The following is a 20,121-nucleotide window of genomic DNA, read 5'->3' on the forward strand; positions in this document are numbered from 1 at the left end:
TGATTGATTTTAAATAAACGTTCAATTTAATTTTATAGTTAATAGAATTTATTGGTATTTTATGTCCTACAACTAACCGATGCAAACTTTTCATAAATGTATATACCATGTCGTTAATTGCAAAAAGTAATATTTTTTTATGCCTCTTGCCGTCTCACACTGAAGCATGACACTGTCTGACCGATCCACACAGGTATGCTATAGGGTAAAAAAATAAACGTATTCAATTTGAATTTAAAAAACTATATGGCAATGGATATTTCTTGGTCATAACTTATAATACAACTCTATTGGATTTGTTTACTAAATGATTATTACTATAACCGTTTTTGATTTCTTAGGTATAAAAATATTGTTTTAATAAATTATTGTACATAGGTAAGCCGATACCACTTTTTATTAATACCCGAAATTTGCTATCAATAAGCAATACCTATATTATGAAACCAACATTTCTTGCAAAATAAGAAACTGATTTTAAATAAAACCGGTACTAGATTTTCTAATTTCATCAATAATATTTAGATTATTTAATAATAAACATGAAGTTATATTATTGTATACATTTTATGTGATGTATTATAAGTTGTTTGAATAACCAAGAAAATGAACGTTGCATGATTATTGTTCTATGCGTATTAAAATGTATACTATTTCAATTTCTCTTATGACCATTACTATAATTAAATCATTAATGTGAATTATCACAAATACTAATTAAACACTTAAATTCTTAACCAATTTGTGGTCACTTAAGCAATTAATAGATATTAAACTATTAATCTATACACGATAATTAAGTATAGCTTAATTTGGTGTTAATTAAAATAATTAAAACTATTATAAAATAACTTCATATTAAGATACTGCAATAATGGAATGCCAAAAATATAAGACAATAATATGGTGTTACATACTCAGGTTATAATATTGTATGTTTCCAATTTTATTACCTATTACTCGCTTTAAAAATAAGAATTATAATTACTGTATGTGCTTAATATAGGTTATAATTTACTGTTAGAGAATAATATTAAAGCTATATTTATACATATATAATTTTTTTAAACAATTTAAATTTTGAAAAAAAACAATGTTTATTTTTTTAAAAAAAATATGTACATGTAACATAATATATCACAAAATAATTTGATTTTATATTATCGGTTTTCAACAATAAAAGTCTTTTCAAAAATTGTTCTATAATTTTAAAAATTTATGTAAACTATGTGGTATATAAGGAAAAAATCCTCCATATTTTTTAAGTTTACTAAACGTCTGGTATTCATAGTCAATGCTTTTGCTCGCTAAGTCTTTTATTGATGGCACACAGAGTTTACCATGGTTTATTATAAATGATGACCAAATCGATGTTTCACTATTATCAGCGTCTATAAAATAGGAACTCCATTTATTGGGCTTTAGCATGTTAGTATCAGGACAATATTTCTTATCTTTACAGTCCATTTTCATTTCTTCAACCACGGCAATCGTATCGAGACCAGAAAATCGTTGTGGGGCTATGACATCTTGCAAAATATTGTCACCGACATACAAACATTTAGGATTAGATTTTCCAGTTTCTTTTTTCAAAAGATTATGTAATTGATTCCAGTTACCCTGGCTGTATACATTACCAAAACTTATTTCGTTGGTTACATTCGTCTCAGCAAGTGCTTCGGTATTGTAAAACTGTCTTTGATCACTAAAAAACCCTGGCTTCTTGGCAAAAAATACAGAGATATCAAACAAATCTCGCCAGTTGGGTCCTAGAGAATGCGAGGCGCTGAAAGTCGCATAATCTACATGCGAGCCAGATATGAGGAAAACTTTCTTCCGTTTTTTTAATTCCTTGAGCCAATCGAACACGTAATCCGGACATTTATTATAATACAGAGAAGGAGAATTTTTCAATTTGTAAAAATAGTCCCCTACGTTTGTGGCAAAATTTTCTCTGGAGTACATGTTATGAAGCCCATTGAACACATGAGGCCAAACATCGTAGGTATTGGGCGGACCCTGATCGTCTACACTATCTATACAACGTGCGAAAACCAAAGATATTGGCATATCGAAATAATCCAATAAGGGGCGAATTTTTTTCGACAGCGGTCCATTCCATGTGTTCATAAAGTTTTCGACAAAACTATCTGTAACTGACCATTTTCTTTGAGGCCCATAAGTCGATATAATTTCATGGTCGTGCATGAACCTGGTGCCGTGCGACGCTTTCACGATCTGTCCATTACTGTTCAACTTCAAAATATTGCCTCGTTCGATATCCAATATCAGCCCTTTTTGTAGGAAGTCATAATCCACGGGTTTTCGCAGATGGTCACTGGAGTAATTGAAATTATTTATCAAGTATTCGGTGATTACTTGATATATCATTTGAATCATCGGTGCAATTCGATATTCGCAAATCGTGTTATCCAAGTCGAAACCTATACAGTCGTAGTCGGTTATCTTGAACGATTCCGCCATTGTGTGGCTTTTGATTAATGACTATTTACTGTATAATTTGACTTTGAAATATTTTGATGGCGAATATTTATTTTATTTTTATCAATCCAATGATAACGAGCAGGTAACGCGCGCCTTTTCCTGAATATGATATCTTATGATAATAATTATTGTTCTCGATTGCTACTTAGTACAAATTGAAAATTTTTAAGCGTTACTACTGTGATTTTTTTTACACTTACTTTTACTGAAAATGAACACGTGCGACCATTCCACAATCAAAAGTAAGTATGTGTAAATTACACTGTAGAACAATAAATTATTAATGGCGTTGCGTTTTTTTTTTCTAAATTAAAAAGCGAACAACTATAATTTACCACTAAATTGGCGACCGCGGCCTGACGTTTTACTGAACTGAGAACTCCAAATGGAAACACTATTATAATATAGTTGATAGTTCTGTTTTAACTCACTTATCTACTTATATATATATATACAAACCTTTTTATGTACTGAAGAATAAATATACTGATAACGTACTATTTTATTATCAAGGTCAGAGTTTAAAAATACTGTTAAAACGTATTACCACTTAATATAGTAATTACAACAGGTATGATATTATTTATAATGTTAAAATATTACCTACATTTTATTATACCGACTATGTACTTCAACACATCGTAGAATTACTGGAATGAATTTAATAATTAAACAATTGTTTTAATCAAAGTAAAATTTTCATGACTGTGAATAGATTAAAGGGGTTTAATTTTCTATTAATGCGCCCTGTAAAAAGTTAAAATTCCGCCTCTCTGGTACATTATGTATAGTAATAATTATAAACACGTGGATAAATTAAATGAGTAATGTATATTTTTTATGTTTTGCTACAATTAGTAATTATTCGTTAGATTAATGTACCCGATTTATTGTTATTCGATGCTCGACAATACCGTCAGTATTGCGGTACAATTAAGTCGTCGACCACGTGGACGATTCCGTTAGTCGTCATTATGTCGGTTTCGACTGCTCGGACGTTGTTGACCTAAAACAATAATTATTACAACAGGATTAGTTTAAACCAATTTTTACAACATGGAGCCAAACGTTGCAAACGAGCCGTTTTGTTCCCCCGTCATCAGGATCTTTTTCCACAAAAAAAAAAAGAAATGTCATGAATATGTTGTACCTATTTTAACTAAGATAATAATTATTGAGGTGCGTTTAGACACTGGCCTGAATGTTGCCGAATGCATTTATGTTAACGACAGTGTCAACGGCAAGCGAAATATTAATAAGTGTTTAGTGTGAGCATTGAAATTTCAAAACACGACCCAGAAAGTTCAGTAATGCGTCTAAAAGCATTATTATTATAATTTTATATATTATATATATATGTATGTACATATAAAATAATATTAGTTAATCCATCCTGTCCAACCAACCTATCATGCATTTTTTATTATGTTGCGCTCGTTGAAACATACTTTGTATTATTATGCCACCGATATTATACAGGGTGTCCCATTTTAAAATACTAATCGATTTTTCTCCAAAAATACTAATCCAGTCAAATAGTTGCCTATTAGAGACTTTTAGAGTACAAAGAGAGACGTTATAAAAATTAAAAAAATAGTTCAAAATTCAAAATAGTCGACTTACGGTCAAAAAACATGTTTTTTTTTAATGGAAACCATGAATTTTTTGTATTAAAACTAACAACTTTTGTAGGAAAATTTTTTCGGTAAAACCCATAATTTGTAAATTAAGTATCTTAAGCTATTTTTAGTTTTGTTATTTTATTTTGATGCATATGGTAACCGTGTCATGTGTGGTAAACTTGGTTTGTGAGGTACCTATGGTCTGTGTGGTAACCATGGTATGTGTGGTAACCGTGGTATGTTATAATTTCCTAACCTAACCTTACCATTACATTATCATTATCTTTATCGTTAACGTTATCCTCTTTTCTGTGTATCACAAAGACAAAAACCATGGTTACATATGCATCAAAATAAAATAGCAAAACTAAAAATAGCTAAAGATACTTAATTTACAAATTATGGGTTTACCGAAAAATGTTTCCTACAAAAGTTGTTAGTTTTGATAAGAAAATTTGTTTGGTTAACAACAAATACAAGGTTTCAATTAAAAAAAAAACATGTTTTTGACCGTAAGTCGGTCATTTTGAATTTCGGACTCTATTTTTTTAATTTTTATAACGTCCCCCTTTGTACTCTAAAAGTCTCTAATAAGCAACTTTTTGATTGGATTAGTATTTTTGGAGAAAAATCCGTTAGTATTTTAAAATGGGACATCCTGTATAATTTATCCGTATTAAAATTTGAATGTTGAACTGTTTAAATCTCGCGTCAAATATCAAGTGGAATAAATAAATTACACTATGTAAAAAAAAGTCATCTCGAAGTGAGACGTTTATTCAGACTTGTCAGCCACGTCCCCCGTTTAGGAAATTAAAAACACTTTTATCGTATGATGCATAGGTATGTTTATAATAATATCTACGAGTACCATTAGCTGGTTGCCTTTGTTCGTCACGCACACGATTTCGTTTTTCGTTTGGATTTCATACTGCCAACGGTTGTCTTTGATTAATTCCGACGACACCATTCGTTCCACTCGATGGTTGTACAGGACTTTGCGCAAGTACAGCGGATTGTTAAACATCCACGTCAATTTGTCAGAGCCGAGTTTATTAAACGCGCAATCGGTCGGCAAAAAATACGTATTGTGATTGCCGCAAAATAATTCCAACGATGTCGAAGGTGAAATACTCGATAATAAATCGACGGCTCGCGCGTAAATGCTAAAAAAAATAAATGCCTGTACAGAGTTTTATTGCGAACGTGACTGTTACACGACTGGGCGGGTACCCGGTATGAGCTGTGGATTATTACTGAATTTACCTAAAACTATTGTTATTCGCCACGAGGTCTTCGACGGACACCGTCAAAGGCAATAGCGCTTTGTCAACAGTGTGGACGGCCCCGTTAAAACCGACTACGGGCTGTAAGTTCAACCGGTGTCCTTCGATCCCGAAGACGTTCTGGATACACTGGAGGCGCAACTTTTGTCCCCGAGCCAAGCTCTCTACCATCTTATTGTCATAAACGCCGCTCACGGGTGTTATTATCTCTTTGGCCACGTGATGCTCGACGAATTTCCGAGCAGCGTCGGGGTCGGTTTGAACGCGACGGAGCACGATTGGATCTAAACCTGAAAACAAATTGCAATCGAAGCTATAGAGTATAGATAGAATTTCTATACGCTCAAGATTCGGATCGGAGAACGTCTTGCTCGAGGTGCGATATACGATGACATACAATTGGAGATCAGACACGATCTAAAGCATATTCCGATGGTTAACCCCTCCACACGTGCATTAACTTCTTATGTTTTTCGATAGAATCGCAATACATACGCCCAATCATGATACCAATTAAGTTTAGATTTATAAAATCTAGGCCACGAGTCTACAGGCCCAAACATGATTGGTGAAATGTATGAATCTATTTGAATCGTCATTTACGAGAAAAAGTACATTAGGTCCATTTTTGAGCTACTTTATTTTTTATAGGTTTCATACGATCTCATACAAAGCAGCATTAAGCCAAGAAGTGAATATTTTCGTGTTTCATGCGAAAAAGTAACAAAGCTGTGAGTTTTTTTATTCTCTCAAAACTTCTCGATGAACTTTGTTCGTGTTCTTGCACGAGGCGTTTCATTTTATTTTGATTTTTGTACCAACCAGCTGTTACATTTACATCTCGGACTCAAAACTATATCTGTTTTCGCTAAATCTAAATTGACCTTACATCTCATTGCCTGGTTAGTAGGAGCAAATACCGTCAGTGAATAATTGTGACTTTCAAAAGTATGTGTTAGACCGGCGACGTTAACTATTTGAATGAATTCCGTCAGTTCTAAGTGTTGCTGCATTATTTGGAACATCGATTTCCCTGTAAACAAAATAATTATTACTAGGTATAATAACAATATTGTTATTTATTTCACTGCAAGTTTTAACGTGTCGATTTATATGCGATTGCTTCGAGAAAATCAGAAAATACAATCTAGCATACAAATCTGAGCAAAACTTTTGCTTTACTACCAAACTAGGTGTATATGCTACTCGTGAAAAGTGCATACATTTTTAGACGAAGGTTATTTTATTTACTATTTAAACTAGCAAACATAACTATTTCGAATAAACAGAATATAAATTTAATTTTATTGAGTTATGCGATGATTCACCTTCCTCGTTGCTCAAAACGAAATTCACAGTGTACAATAATCCGTTTGATGTTAATTTCAAGTCATTGCTGATGCAGTTACCCTGGATCGTCACCGAGGAGTTCAATGCATCGCAACTGAACTCCACGTAATGGTTGTCTGCAAGGCTTTTTACATAGTGTTCTTCAGTAATCGCGCTTAAGCAAACTGGTGTCGCCAACATGTGTTTTGAAACGAACTCTATAAAAATATAACTTATTATAATATTATTTCATCAATTGCGTTATTAAAAACTTATGCAATTTTCATATTTTCAGTTGCATACAATTATTAAATTTAACATGTTTGTTATTGACCTACATGTGTAGACAGACAGGCGGACTAAGGGGTTGTTTTTTGGGGAGACTTTAGTCCTAGAAAATATTTAGATATTGATGTAGCCTACAAAATCTTTATTTTTCTACTTTTATTATAGTTTGAGTATGTTTATATACAAAAAAATATTGCCCCTCCCCCCCCCAGGCAAAGATTCAAAGCCCCTACTGTAGAAGTGTTTATAGTTAATTTTTTTATATTTTTTTCTAACTATAAATCGAATTAATTTTCTAATAGCTTAATAAAAAATTTGACTTTTAACGCCTATACATCATTTTTTCTATTTATTTTAGCTAAAAAATGTCCAATAAAATATAAAATTTAGTTTAATGTTCTCGGTGAGGTGATAGAAGGCTAGAATACTATTATTTCCATCCACATACTTCGTCTATAATTTAAAAAGCGAATAACACAACAATTATTTATTCCATTACAAACCAGTTTTCAGTTTTCACTAGGTACATTATTGTTCTATGCCTAATGAATGAATTAAATATTTAGGTTAAACTTTGACTTCTAAAAGTTATCTTCAACATATATCCTTTAAAGTAATGCCTACTGTAAATTTATTTTGTTTAAATTTACTACAGTAATTATAATTCAGCTTACGAATATAACTTGCTCCACTTGCCAAAACAAACCGAAATATTTTTTAAGTATTAAAAACACTATCTGCATTATTTGTCAGTAAAATAGGCAATGAATTGGTTATATTTTTTAGCATGGCATATACCTATAAAAAAGAGATATACCCCAAAATGTTTTAACATGAAAATAAAAAACATTTCATTTTACCGCGGGTTTTAACTATTTTTATAATATCTGCGATAGGTTTGCTTATATATACCTACAGAAATCTCTTTTATCGTTGAATTTTTTTTTTTCATTATAAGACTACTAATACAATGTTTATATTTTTTATATGTTTATACTTACCCGTGAAAAAGTAGTCTAAAGTGACAATAACAACCCTTCACCCTACCCTCCCAATAGGTCTTCCCGCAGAATAATATAAAGCATCAGAAGTTGCCTTGTGTAAAATGACACCTTAACCACAATCAAACGTTATCCAACTAGTCTAAAAAACCTAAGTATTGAAATATATATTATAAAAAAGGCACATTTGAAGAAAATAAACGATTTTTATACATTTTTAGGTAATAGAAAATTAAATAAGAATTTTACTGAAATAAAAAAAAACAATTAGGTTTGGGGGGGGGGGCTATTGACCCTTTAGCCCACCTCTAAGTCCGCCTATGTCAGTGTAGTCCATGAATAAATTCTTCCTACAATACGTTTTACCTTTACTCATTTTCTCATCGTTCAATATTCTGCGGATCTGATTTGGCGGCAGTGTTCGAATAGCATTATCGGTCGGAGCTAGAACTGTGATTGTTTGAAACGTGTCTTTTAGACTCTGATGCACGCGGGCGATTTCAATCATTTTTGCGAATATCGTTAACTCTGCATTCTGAAATACCGAAGTTTACGGTGAAAATCACTTACATTACACCGCGTCTACCGCACATACTTGATTGATCGATTGCACCAAATTCCGATTCGAATAACTGTAAGGACTCAATACGGAGTTGATTAAGTGTACAACTCCATTTTGAGCGATGCGATTTTTTCTCGCCAAAGTGACGCAGTTAATAGTTTCAATCTACGAAACATATTAGTCTTTATAAAAAAAAACATTATTATACTGGTTGAAATGTAATAAAAACGGTGGCCAAACGTCTCCCGACCTCCTCCTGGCCTTGTCGGCTAATTATTTTTGTACCGACAACAATAAAGAAATATGTAATTATTACAGTTTACTCTATTTACTTTAATATTTGTCAAAATATTCAGCGTGATACATTAAATTCACTAATTTTATCTTTTAAAATAATTGAAATGTTGTAGTTTTTCTGTTTACGTTAATTTTACAATATTATAAAATTACAACATTTACCTTTTTTAGTATTTTAGAGAACTCGTATCATCTTTTAAACCTCAAATGGTAGCGTATATATTTAACTAACTTTTTAAATTGAGAATAATTCGCTGAAAAGTTTTAAGAAGTTTTGAAAGTTAACAAAGTTCTGGAAAAAAATAAAAAAGATAAAAATTATAATATTGTAAAATAACATAAACCAAAATGTCTAAAAATAAATAAATATGAAATTGAAAATATTTTTAGGGAAAATGAGTTTCTTATCCTGTATACTAAAATGTTTGAAAAAATTAATCTATTTTCACCCATTGTTATTACAACGTAATATCATAATGCATATTTACATTATATACCTTTCGAATTACATATAATATAAGTTATTACCATAATTTTAAACAAAATATATGATGTTTTTATTAATGTGAAGTACTCAATACTGCGGTAATTTAAGTATTGAATACATGTAATTAGATAACTATTTTATTGTGCTATACATTTTATTATTAATTAAATTTCTCAAAAAGGTTGCTCACTTTAGTTGAATATTTGTTAAATCTCAACTGCAGTCCATCGTTCAACGTACACAAGAGCGAGTCAGCTGACATGTTGTATGTGACAATTCTTTGGGGCACCACGTGGTATTTGATTATTTCGCTAGCCGTCAAATTGCACGAAGCCAAAGTCAGTCTCGACGACTCGTCCATTTTCTGCTCACAAACGTGGGAAACTGCATTTTAGAATTAACACAGGCAGCTAATCGCAAGTGTTGCTAACTACTTTCTATCTACGCCGGGTTTTAATATTTACCTAAACCTCCGTCTTTGGACTAATAATAAATAATAATTACCGGATTACTACTACCGGAACTGAAGGAAATAAGGGTAACGACGACGGAGCTAGTTAAAATTCGATTTTAGAACGTGTAGAAAATTGTCCAAGGCAGTTTTTTTTTTGCCGTTAAGCAAAAAAATTGTTTTAGTTGTTAGCATTGTTAATATGTAATTAAAATGTGTGTTTACGGCAAAAGCATCGTCGGTGGGCGCGAATATCGTGTAAGGTCCTCCGGTGGTCAACAAATCGTACAGACCGTTTTGCTTGGCGTATCGGACGAATTCGCGAGCTCCAAGTTCTTGAGCGGTTTCCAACACGTTCTTTGGCGATTTGACTAAATACACGACAATTACAAAATATGTGCACTTAAGGGGTTCGGCGTATACGGCACGTAAATGGATACTAGTGCGGTCGCGGTGCAGTGCTGTTTATACTTACCTCCGGTGCATCCGGGACGACCGTGCACAGGCTTAAACCCTTCGCAACACTCGTACCTGACAGCTCTGGATGTAAAAAAAAAAATCGTTAATAAAAAATTAAAAATCCTATGACGGTTGGCGGTGACTTGCAAGTCGAAAGCGACCTACGTGTTCGGTCTGCACGTCCGTTGCTGGCGCTTTTCCAAAGACCAACCGCGTTCCCGGTACGTAGACACGCCGTGGCCGACACCCGACATCACTTCTTCGACCGCACACACGTTGGGCCTGCGACATTCCCGTTGCGTTTAGAGTTTTTACAAAATTAAAAAAAAATAATAAACCGTTTTATAAGATCGTGCTTTTCCACCGCATTTGCATAGATTAATACACAGATATAGATAGGTATTACGGATACACATTAACAGATGGTGCTATTCACGTTATACGCACACAAAAGCCAAGGAAACATTTTCTAACCTGTATATTATAATATTATACGCCATTCGTATCGGATTTTGCTCGGTTACAAGACTTATTTAGATTTAGTAGAAAAACATTTTATTATAATTCAGTTCACTGGTATTGTGAATTACGAATCCGGGGAAGTTTTTACAAGTAATTAGATTTTATTTATTCTAAGGAGAAGGAGAAATTCACTCCATTATTATCAGTAGGACAAACCAAGATTACGTATCGCCTAACTGTAGTTGTAATAATTTCCCAAGCATTCCCATTCTATTAATATTACATCCCATAACATTTTAGTGAAAATCATTTGGTTCTCCTGAAAAATTTCAATTATTGTGTCATTGTTCTACCGGGGCGGCGATATTAAATTGTAACCAATATGCTTCACATCAACTAAATTACCTGTCATGATCGGCTTATAACATACTATATAAATCTATAAAGAAGTATCGTCACCTACAATTTCATATCTTGTCCCCCGTGTTGGGTTTGAAATCTCTGATACATATCTGTGGCTAATTAAATCCTTATTATATTCACTATGTACATTTTAAAGAGTGTTAACTTTATACTGATGGCGTCTAAACAAAATTTCTGAGTAAATTAAATTTTTCCCCATTAATTATTTTTAGAACAACTAAAAAAATGTGATAGGTTAGCTTTTCTAATTTGTATTCCATAGCTTTTCTATGACTAGATGAATTATGAAAAATTAAAAATACTCGAATAAAAGAATGATTTTAGCTGTAACAGATACAGATTTCAAAACAGAGCTTAATACTACAGTTTTATGAACTAAAATAAGCAGAATTTATTGCTAATGTGTATTTACAGCAAATGTATTTTTCAGTCTTCTAGGAAATGCAGATAAAACTCATGGAAATATTTGTAATTAGTTCCTGTAGAAGCGTAGTACATATTAATCATTTTTAAATGTGTTTTAGATAGGATATAATAAAATAAGTGTATACGCCTTTTCAATCCCCTCATAAATCAAAACATATAAACGGTGATAATAATATGTGTAGCCTGTAGGTACATAATAAACTTGTTAAATTACCAAACGTAAATTTTATTTCATGCAGATTTTGTAACTAAAAAACTGTTTCTTGGTAAAGTGAAGTTGCTAATAGTGCAATTGTTTATAATACATCTTAATATAAGTTTTAACATCTCAACTTAAACAATAGTTCTTTTGTGGAATTTTCCAATATTTTATTATGTTGGCATTTAACAGTTTTTTTAATAAAGACTAAAGTACTATAAGTTAGGAAATAAATTATGTTATACATTTAGCGTTCCTTTTTTTTGCAGGTCCTACGTAGAATAAACGATATTTATAAACACTAGTTAACTGTTTTAATAAATAAATAATAATAAATAGTAAACGTTTATTTAATTTAAAATGTTTTTCTTATTAAACCCGTAAAACAATAATTGTACAATTTAGTGATGACAATTTTTTGCTTATAACCAACCGAACTATTGATTTTACAGACAGATATTATAATTTATGGTCTTCTGGGTGTTTTTTTTTTTAAAGTAATTTTTTTTAAAAAATCTTAGCAATTTCGATAGTAGGTCTTTATGTTATTAAGTAATTGCTTACCCGTATTTTGAAAACGTAGCTTTTCTGTAGTGGTTATTTGCCAAAACGGCTTCTTGTGCTACTGCGAAAGACATTAAAACAATAACACGAAACATTGCTAATGTGAATTGCAAAAAGCAAACTTTACAACTGTGGCGATTATAATTAAATGGGTGGTCCTTATATATGTAATTTCTACCGCCGTTGAATCCTGTATAAGTAATTAAAATAATCCTAATGGATTTGACTTTGACCCATATCGGGACCTTCCTCTATCGAATTTACCTTAAAAATATGCTTTAATTGAACACGATCGTCGTGTGTGCTCTTGCAATTGAAGAACTGTCAGAATTTTTTTTTTTTTTTTTCTTGTGACTAAGTAACTTAACTTAAACTAATGTATTGTCATTATAGAGTGAACAATGAACAGACCTATTTGGACGTTGCCCCTAAGCGAAAACACGATAGTCAAACTTAAAAAACAAGGATTCAAATGTTGCGAGGATTTAATCGATTTGCCAGGTACGGTTTTGTAAAAAATAAGTGCGGTTAAAATATCTTTGTATCTTTGTACCTAATATAAAATTTGTAAATAAATTCTTGAAAATAACAATTATTGTTATTTTTAATTATCTCAACGTGTAACGTGATTGTTAATTTTAGACGGTACAAGCCATTTAAAAGGATTTGTAGAAACGGAAAATGAAATCCGCGAAATGCTTAAGTGTCCACAATCCAAAACTGCTTCAGAATTGGTAAGTTAAATGAAATTGTTTATCTGTAGTGTTAATTCCGAAAAAATAACTTGAAGTGGTGTATTTAGGACACGAACCGCGATTGTATAGCTACATTCTCTAAGGGTATAGATGATCTGCTAAACGGTGGAGTACAACTTGGGCAGTTAACAGAACTCACAGGTGCTCCGGGATCTGGAAAAAGTCAAATATGGTAGTTTTTACTATATTATAAAAACACTTTGTAGTTTGTATTTATAAACACAGGCTTTAGGTTTTACTATTTTATTTTGATTTACTAGTATGCAATTATGTGTTGCTGTTCAAATACCTTCATGCTTCGAAGGTCTAGAGGCTGAAGCCATTTACGTAGATACCAACTCAAATTTTTCACGCCATCGATTAACAGGTATATTAATTATATTATTGATTTTCCGTGGAATATCGAGTTGATGTCATTGCTTATAGAATCATACAGTGCATTTAATTATTTCACTTAATAAAAACTTGTTTAGATTTAATTGTTTTTTTGTCAATTCGTTGTTCTTTAGAAATGATGGATGCTTTTCTGGGACATGTTTCAAAAGTGTTGTCGAAGCCAAATGAGTTTAAAGGAGCAAATATAAATTTACTAAAGAGTTTAACCACAGCCAGTATGCTAGATAAAATCCATAGAATTAAAATGAATGACTTGAACCACTTGTACGCGTTGTACGACGTCATTGAACAGCATCCCAAAGTAATTACAGTAAATAGAGTAGATATTATGGTTATTGTGACATTATGATGGCACTAAATCAAAGGTTTCTTTAGGTCAAGTTAATAGTGGTCGACAGTTTTGTTATGCCATTGTATACCGTGGAAAATTCGCTGAAAAAAAATGCACTCGTCCACAACGCTTTAGATTTACTGCTAGGCATTGCTCATAAACACGGTATAGCTGTAAGTACAAAATTATACATAATATAGTTACCAAATTATTGTCAAAAATCCTATTTTATCATTTAGAAAAGATTTTATTTAGCTGTAGTAAAAGTATGTGTTTTTTGTAGGGGTGTGCGAATAATAATGAATTAAAGAAAGTTCAAATTTATAGGTATATGGGTAATCGTACTATTACTTACATACTATTACTTATAGTAACTGCGGTAAAGGTTTTAATCGGTAGACTAATTTAGAGTGTAATTTTTGCTGTGTATATTTACCGAAATATCCAAAACTGCGTGAGATATTTGTAGAATAATATTTCTGTCGGGTTGTGATTTGAAAAATTCTATATACAATGTATACTTACTACTATTGCTGTTGTTTATTAATTGCGTCGTTTGGCGTGTCATCTTAGGTGGTCCTCACAAACGATCTGACTACAGTAGTGAACGAAAAAGAAGCCGAAGTGTTTCCAGCTTTAGGCGAAACGTTCGCCCATCGAGTTCATTACAGACTTTTACTGAGCAAAATACCAAATATCCCTAACGGCTATACCGCATTGCTTAAGAAAAGTATGGAGCACGAACGTTCTGCCGCTCGTTTCCTAGTAAGTACGACACTCGTTCGATTACTCAACAAAATATTAAAAACACTAAACACACATGTTTAGTATTTTGGCATTTTTTTTTTACAACAAAATTATATGATAGGTAAAAACGCACGTGTTCATGCTTAAAATTGTTTCATACCTACTTATAATAAGTTATGTAGCCTGTATGTATGAATTAAAATAGTCCCCGTGCATGCATAGTTTAAGTGTAGAATATTGTACATGGACTGTCAGACCTAAAATAAACAGCTGAGGGATGTCCGCTGTATTGTCTTTATAATCTATTTATCAATAACATTTGAATTGCTTAATTGTTTAGTAAGTTGCACGAAAAAACAAATACAAATGATAGAAGAAGCACTTATGTGCACAAGCAATACCGTCGATATTGTCAATTATTGGCTTGTCCCGTATTTTAGTAAAAATAAACAAGTCTAAAAAGGGGTTCGAAAATTTTGGATCCGGAACACGGTGGTGGCCCTAAACAGTTAACAATACATAAAAAAAAACCGACTCTTTTGTTTTTTTGGCATACTCTACTAATATAAGATCACAGATTTTTTTCTATGCCTTACCGGCCACCGCACTGAGCGGCCGGTCAAACCGTACTACAGAAACCAATAATTGTTTTAACGATTTCACGAATTTTCTCTTGCAGATTTCAACGGAAGGAGTGCGGGACCTGCAGCGGATAGAATAAAATGCATTATAGAAATTTCACGGTTATCTTAATTGTGCATGTGTGTGTCCATGTACGTATAAGTGAAAATCGGTAAAGCAAATAATATATCTAATATAAAAATACATTATGATGGAAATCGTAAAAAGTCGCCAACCACCGTTGTTGTGCGCGGTTTAACGACCCGGATAGCGTTACACTTAAGACTTTCAAGCACGGCTTTTGCCCGTCTTCGGCAGCAACACAATGGTGTCAGCCGGCACCTATTATTTGCCGACAGCCATTATATTATCATTGTGAACCGCGTTATGAGCACCCGGCCGTTCTTGTACCTCTCTATCGCGGCCACTAAGAGGGTTAAAAAAAAAAAACAATCCCCTTTACTTGAACTTTTTACACACTCATAATAATAATAATAATAATAATATCACACATCGTTTTCCATCACAAATCGGGCAAACCTACTACCGACCGGCCTATGGTGTGTCTGCGGGGTTATTGATTCGCCTTTTGGGCCTTTCAAGCTCAAACACCTCGTGACCCATATGTATAATATATTAAGTATGTGCATTTTCCAAACATTCCAATTCTGGTTGTTCTACGAAGTACGATCCCGTTTTCGGTCTACTCGGCGTTTCTTTTTTCATTATTATTATTATTATTCATTTGTAACACGGCGGCGCGAGATTGATTTGTACGACATACCTATTACGGGTCATTTGTTTTTTTTTTTTCGATAAAAAAAATTATGAGCAAACGAGTTTACAACATACTATATACATATTGGTCCGTAAGTCATATGTGTACGCACCGTGTGTTCTACTTGTGTAACTTGTACTCGATTGCCATTGTTCCACGAGCGTTTTTTTTCCCCATCTTATACAGCTGTATATATTATATTATAGTACAGGCATTTTGTACCTACATATGCGAGTAATGTTGGAGTTTATTACCACGGGTAACCGTCGGACTACTGATCGCGGTTCATCAAGCCAATCCATGGTTTTTTACCGTCAACAAAGTTGCCCGCCCGCGTTCCTACATGTGTACACATTAGTTTAATTAAAAAAAAATATACAATACATTCATATTATAATAATGCACCCGGTAAAAATGTACAACGGACGGTTTTTTTTTTAAATCGGTGCTTAATAACTATAGCCACTAGTAGTTATTATAGTGGGACATTCGATTGTCTATAGGTATAATAAAGTGAATTGTATGTATTTATGTACATTTATTTAATGACGAAACGCGGAATCTATTTCCCGTATTCAGATGTGTATCATATTATAATAATAATAATAATATTATATATTATGCTAATACGGGCGACGTCATATTTTGTCACGTCAAACGACCCATAAGTACCTGCTATAGTTGTTTTATACATCTTGATGATGGAACGTTTAGTATTCTGATCATATACGCAGAGGTGGATTGATTGCCTGTGTATGATCTTATACCTATTATACGACAATAATTATTAACATCAATATATATATATGCATTATTATTGATTTATCAGATGACTTCATAACGAGAAAAACCACTGTATTTGCTTATTTTATGTTCTACACACCGTATCTGCGTATTGCACACATATACATTGTAAATTTATACTTAAGAAAATAACGGTATACATAAGCCTACGTTGCCCGTAGTAGTGAAATGGTACAAAGTCTGATTGAACGATTTTTGCTTATTTCAACAGTTTTCTAAAAGAATGATTTATTCCTTTTTTTTGCTTACTTTCCTACATTGCGACTTGACACAGGTACGAGATTTGGTGCAAAAACCCATGGTTTTTATTTTTAAAAAGGAAAAAAATACAACAATTCTACACTGACAACTTTTTATAGTGTTGGATTTGATACACCTCTTCTGCATATTAAATACTTTTACAGATATGTGGGACTTTTAGGGCGGAGAACTTGATTGATTAAATTACTGTGATAAATTATGGCACATTACAATATTATAATGTTAAATTAATGTAGTGTTAAGGCTTTTAACCATCTGGTTAAGTATATATTTTTATTTGTAGGCCATCCATAGGTGTGGACTTCATTACCTTGAAACGTACTGAGAAAATGAAAACAAAAAAATATATTTAACAACTGCGCGTCAGAGAGAAAAATACTGATCAGTAGAAGTAATTATTTTAGTAAAAATATTCAACTTAAAACTAGTTCTTAATTTGAATGATTAAAGATAAAATTATCATTATGAATTTATGTTTTTTTTTTTTTTATATCTAATTCTGTTGTTATTAAATAAAAAATAAGAAATAAATATATATATATATATGTGTGTGAAATAAAATATGTCACTTAAGTTTTATTGTATATTTTGATCTCACTCGATTGTATTCATTGAGTGTGACAATCTAATGATGATGAAAAAAAAAATTCTACCTCTTTTGTAGGACGACTGCTTATAAGCATCAAGAAACAATGCTGGTTTGATGTTGAAGAATCTTCGAAAACGTTCAACTTATATTATTATACATTTTTAACTCGAGTTTTCGGAAACGTTCGGCAAGACATAATTGATACTATATAATAATGTATTATTTATTGAGTTTTAGGGAAATAGGAAAATATAGGTAGGCATGTGTGTAATTTAGTTTTGCTGTAAAACAAAAATGTATATGGTATTGTGCATGTTCACTTTTTTGTTTAACGTCTCAGTTTTTTCTGTATCCCTACTACTCTTTGTGCCTATATTTTTCGTACGATTCCGATTCAGTATGACGCGTTCACTGGGCAACTGTTATCACTGACCATCTGGTATATAATATATACCTAAAGGCTAGTTGTTTGAAAAAATAAAATCATTTTCAATTTTAAGATTACTATTCTCGTAGGTTAAACAAAGATAATTAAATAATTTTCTCAATAAAAAATAAACTGAACCAATATTAAATCTTTGCTGCATCTTTCACATGGTATTTTTTTTTCATAGTTGCATAATATGGTGTAAAGTAAACATAAATTTAGAAATCGTTGCCACATATGTTACATTTTACACGTTCAAATCTTAGTAGAAAATAACGTGTGATGTAAATTATATTAGTTAACAGTTAAAATAATTTGCTTAAAAAACGTATAATACTTTTATTATTCATTAAAACAAAAATTATTTTTAATTGAGAACGAGTTTATTCAATAATATCCAATTTAGCAAATGAAATACGTTCAAATCAATTAAAAAAAAAATACCATTCTATCATAATTGTTTCTCTCTAATACATTGAGAAATCATTAAACGAACGAATAACGTCAAAATCGACTTTTACATATGCCACATTAATAAATTTAACAAAATCAGAAAACTTCTGTACAATACTATTATTAATTCCGCCGGATGTTATTGGTTTGACTTTTGCGGGTAGTAGGGCCCATAAAAAATAATTTTTTGACTCGACAAATAACTTGTTGTACACCGTATTAGTACTAGAAATCGGATTTGTTTTAAAGTTGTGTATTCTCGATAAAATTGTATTGGACATTTGGCGGATTTCATTTCTATCGTGTTGGTCTATATATGCATCACTGAATATCTGTAAAACAAACGATAATTCTGAACCTGTCTTGATTTTAAAGAAACTCACGATTTTCCTGATATAGTTTGACACCACGCCGTTATACCGTTTTATCTCTTTGGTCGATACATTCCTTCTACGACATGTGTACATTTCCAATAAGTACTTCTCCGCGTTGTGTAAAACGATATATTTGATTATGTCAAAAAATAAATTCTGACATTTTGAAATGTCTTCTATCATGGCATCGACTCGGTAAATTTGTTTTTCGACCGTACACTTCGACACAATTTGCAGACGTGCGGTTTCCCACCAACAATCAAGCCCCCCGAAGTATTCCAGCAAATCGGTCATTGTTCTGTTGTCTTGAAAAATCGTCGTCACGTGCAAATGACCAATCCAAAAATATTGGCCGTATCCTTGGATTTTTACCACAAGTCTTATCCCGTCGAGTCGCGAATCGACCGACTTGGCAAATTTTCGGTACGTTTCAACCGCGGCGTTCGCATTGGGAAATAAGTCTATCTTGAATTTGACGTACATCCTTCGGCATTCCACACAGCCCATCAATGCAAATATGTCCCGTTTCGATTTGCAGCATCTTTTTATAAAAATCATCCGTTTTGTCTTTTGCGTTTTTTTTACCAGTGCACGTATCGCCATTTTGCCAAAAACCTATTGAAACAATGACAACGAGCCCGAGATCTGAAAACAACATGATTATGACAGCCAACCACCAGTGACAATAGTGTTTGGGATGGGTCTTCCTTTTTTGCCATGTTACACAGTGCTGCTGTAAATATTCGTGTGATTGGTTTATAGCGTGTATTGGTTTAGTCTACAATTGAAAGTATGTTTTCAATCATAAACTTAACAAATTTTTCTGCGACTCATGAGCGAACAGTTGTTTTTAAATAATATTTATTTTGTTCTTAAACTACCAAATACAGATGTATTTGAGTAGACATAGTACACAAGCGGCGGAATCGAATGTATTTTATAAGGCCTGTATCTTAAAAATAAATTATTAATTATTTATTCATAAAATAATGTGAAGAATAATCACAGCAAATATATGTGTAAAAGGTATGAACATAAAAGATAGTTACCTATCCAATCTTCAGCATCTTTGATTAGTTTTATAATTCCGTTCTGATACCTCTTTAAACCTTCTCCCACAGGGCAACCCAAAATTATATGTTTTATTGTTTTCTGATTTTCACCTCCTTAGCCTTAGTTACCCAAATCTTTCCAACTCTTATTCTTAACGGATTCAGAGTTACT

The 20,121-nt window shown here is 32.2% G+C and overlaps 3 protein-coding genes across 4 annotated transcripts; 1 reads left to right on the top strand and 2 right to left on the bottom strand.

Moving 5' to 3' along the window:
* Window positions 1–902: 902 nt before the first annotated feature.
* Window positions 903–2,928, bottom strand: LOC126846189 (5'-nucleotidase domain-containing protein 1). The gene is made up of 2 exons (XM_050585431.1): window positions 2,706–2,928; window positions 903–2,604 (listed from the first exon to the last, which is right to left on the bottom strand). The coding sequence occupies exon 2, from the start codon at window positions 2,482–2,484 to the stop codon at window positions 1,201–1,203; it is 1,284 nt and encodes a 427-aa protein (XP_050441388.1). The 5' UTR covers window positions 2,485–2,604; window positions 2,706–2,928; the 3' UTR covers window positions 903–1,200.
* LOC126846191 (DNA repair protein RAD51 homolog 3) lies at window positions 2,584–17,510 on the top strand. 2 transcript variants are annotated; one of them, XM_050585434.1, is made up of 10 exons: window positions 2,584–2,747; window positions 12,755–12,862; window positions 13,004–13,095; window positions 13,164–13,288; window positions 13,377–13,483; window positions 13,626–13,813; window positions 13,888–14,016; window positions 14,417–14,608; window positions 15,270–15,383; window positions 17,338–17,510. In XM_050585434.1, exons 2-9 carry the CDS (start codon window positions 12,763–12,765, stop codon window positions 15,309–15,311), a joined length of 975 nt encoding a protein of 324 aa, XP_050441391.1. In that variant the 5' UTR covers window positions 2,584–2,747; window positions 12,755–12,762; the 3' UTR covers window positions 15,312–15,383; window positions 17,338–17,510. The 2 variants fall into 2 exon arrangements, with proteins under 2 accessions (XP_050441391.1, XP_050441390.1); XM_050585433.1 differs by having other exon boundaries at window positions 15,270–15,363.
* Window positions 3,301–12,582, bottom strand: LOC126846188 (periostin). Its single transcript, XM_050585430.1, has 12 exons — window positions 12,362–12,582; window positions 10,453–10,569; window positions 10,304–10,368; window positions 10,054–10,199; window positions 9,568–9,741; window positions 8,627–8,758; window positions 8,398–8,566; window positions 6,742–6,960; window positions 6,303–6,446; window positions 5,394–5,703; window positions 4,999–5,293; window positions 3,301–3,511 (listed from the first exon to the last, which is right to left on the bottom strand). Exons 1-12 carry the CDS (start codon window positions 12,454–12,456, stop codon window positions 3,422–3,424), a joined length of 1,956 nt encoding a protein of 651 aa, XP_050441387.1. The 5' UTR covers window positions 12,457–12,582; the 3' UTR covers window positions 3,301–3,421.
* Window positions 17,511–20,121: the final 2,611 nt, after the last annotated feature.

Source organism: Adelges cooleyi, unplaced genomic scaffold (assembly GCF_023614345.1).
Source record: "Adelges cooleyi isolate 19-005CV unplaced genomic scaffold, UGA_ACOO_1.1 ACOO_flye_CR_arks_rails_tigmint_CR_PRNA_9, whole genome shotgun sequence".
NCBI lineage: Eukaryota > Metazoa > Arthropoda > Insecta > Hemiptera > Adelgidae > Adelges > Adelges cooleyi.

Bases quoted from the DNA above. Each gene is read 5' to 3' on its own strand.
- LOC126846189 (XM_050585431.1), bottom strand. From the start codon at position 2,484: ATGGCGGAATCGTTCAAGATAACCGACTACGACTGTATAGGTTTCGAC.
- LOC126846188 (XM_050585430.1), bottom strand. From the start codon at position 12,456: ATGTTTCGTGTTATTGTTTTAATGTCTTTCGCAGTAGCACAAGAAGCC. The intron at 5,704-6,302 runs GTAAGGTCAATT...ATTTGTTTTCAG, and splicing joins TACTAACCAGGCAATGAGAT to GTTTAGATCCAATCGTGCTC. The intron at 3,512-4,998 runs GTACTCGTAGAT...TTATTGTTTTAG, and splicing joins ACAAAGGCAACCAGCTAATG to GTCAACAACGTCCGAGCAGT.
- LOC126846191 (XM_050585434.1), top strand. From the start codon at position 12,763: ATGAACAGACCTATTTGGACGTTGCCCCTAAGCGAAAACACGATAGTC. The intron at 13,289-13,376 runs GTAGTTTTTACT...TTGATTTACTAG, and splicing joins TCTGGAAAAAGTCAAATATG to TATGCAATTATGTGTTGCTG. The intron at 13,814-13,887 runs GTAATTACAGTA...AGGTTTCTTTAG, and splicing joins TCATTGAACAGCATCCCAAA to GTCAAGTTAATAGTGGTCGA.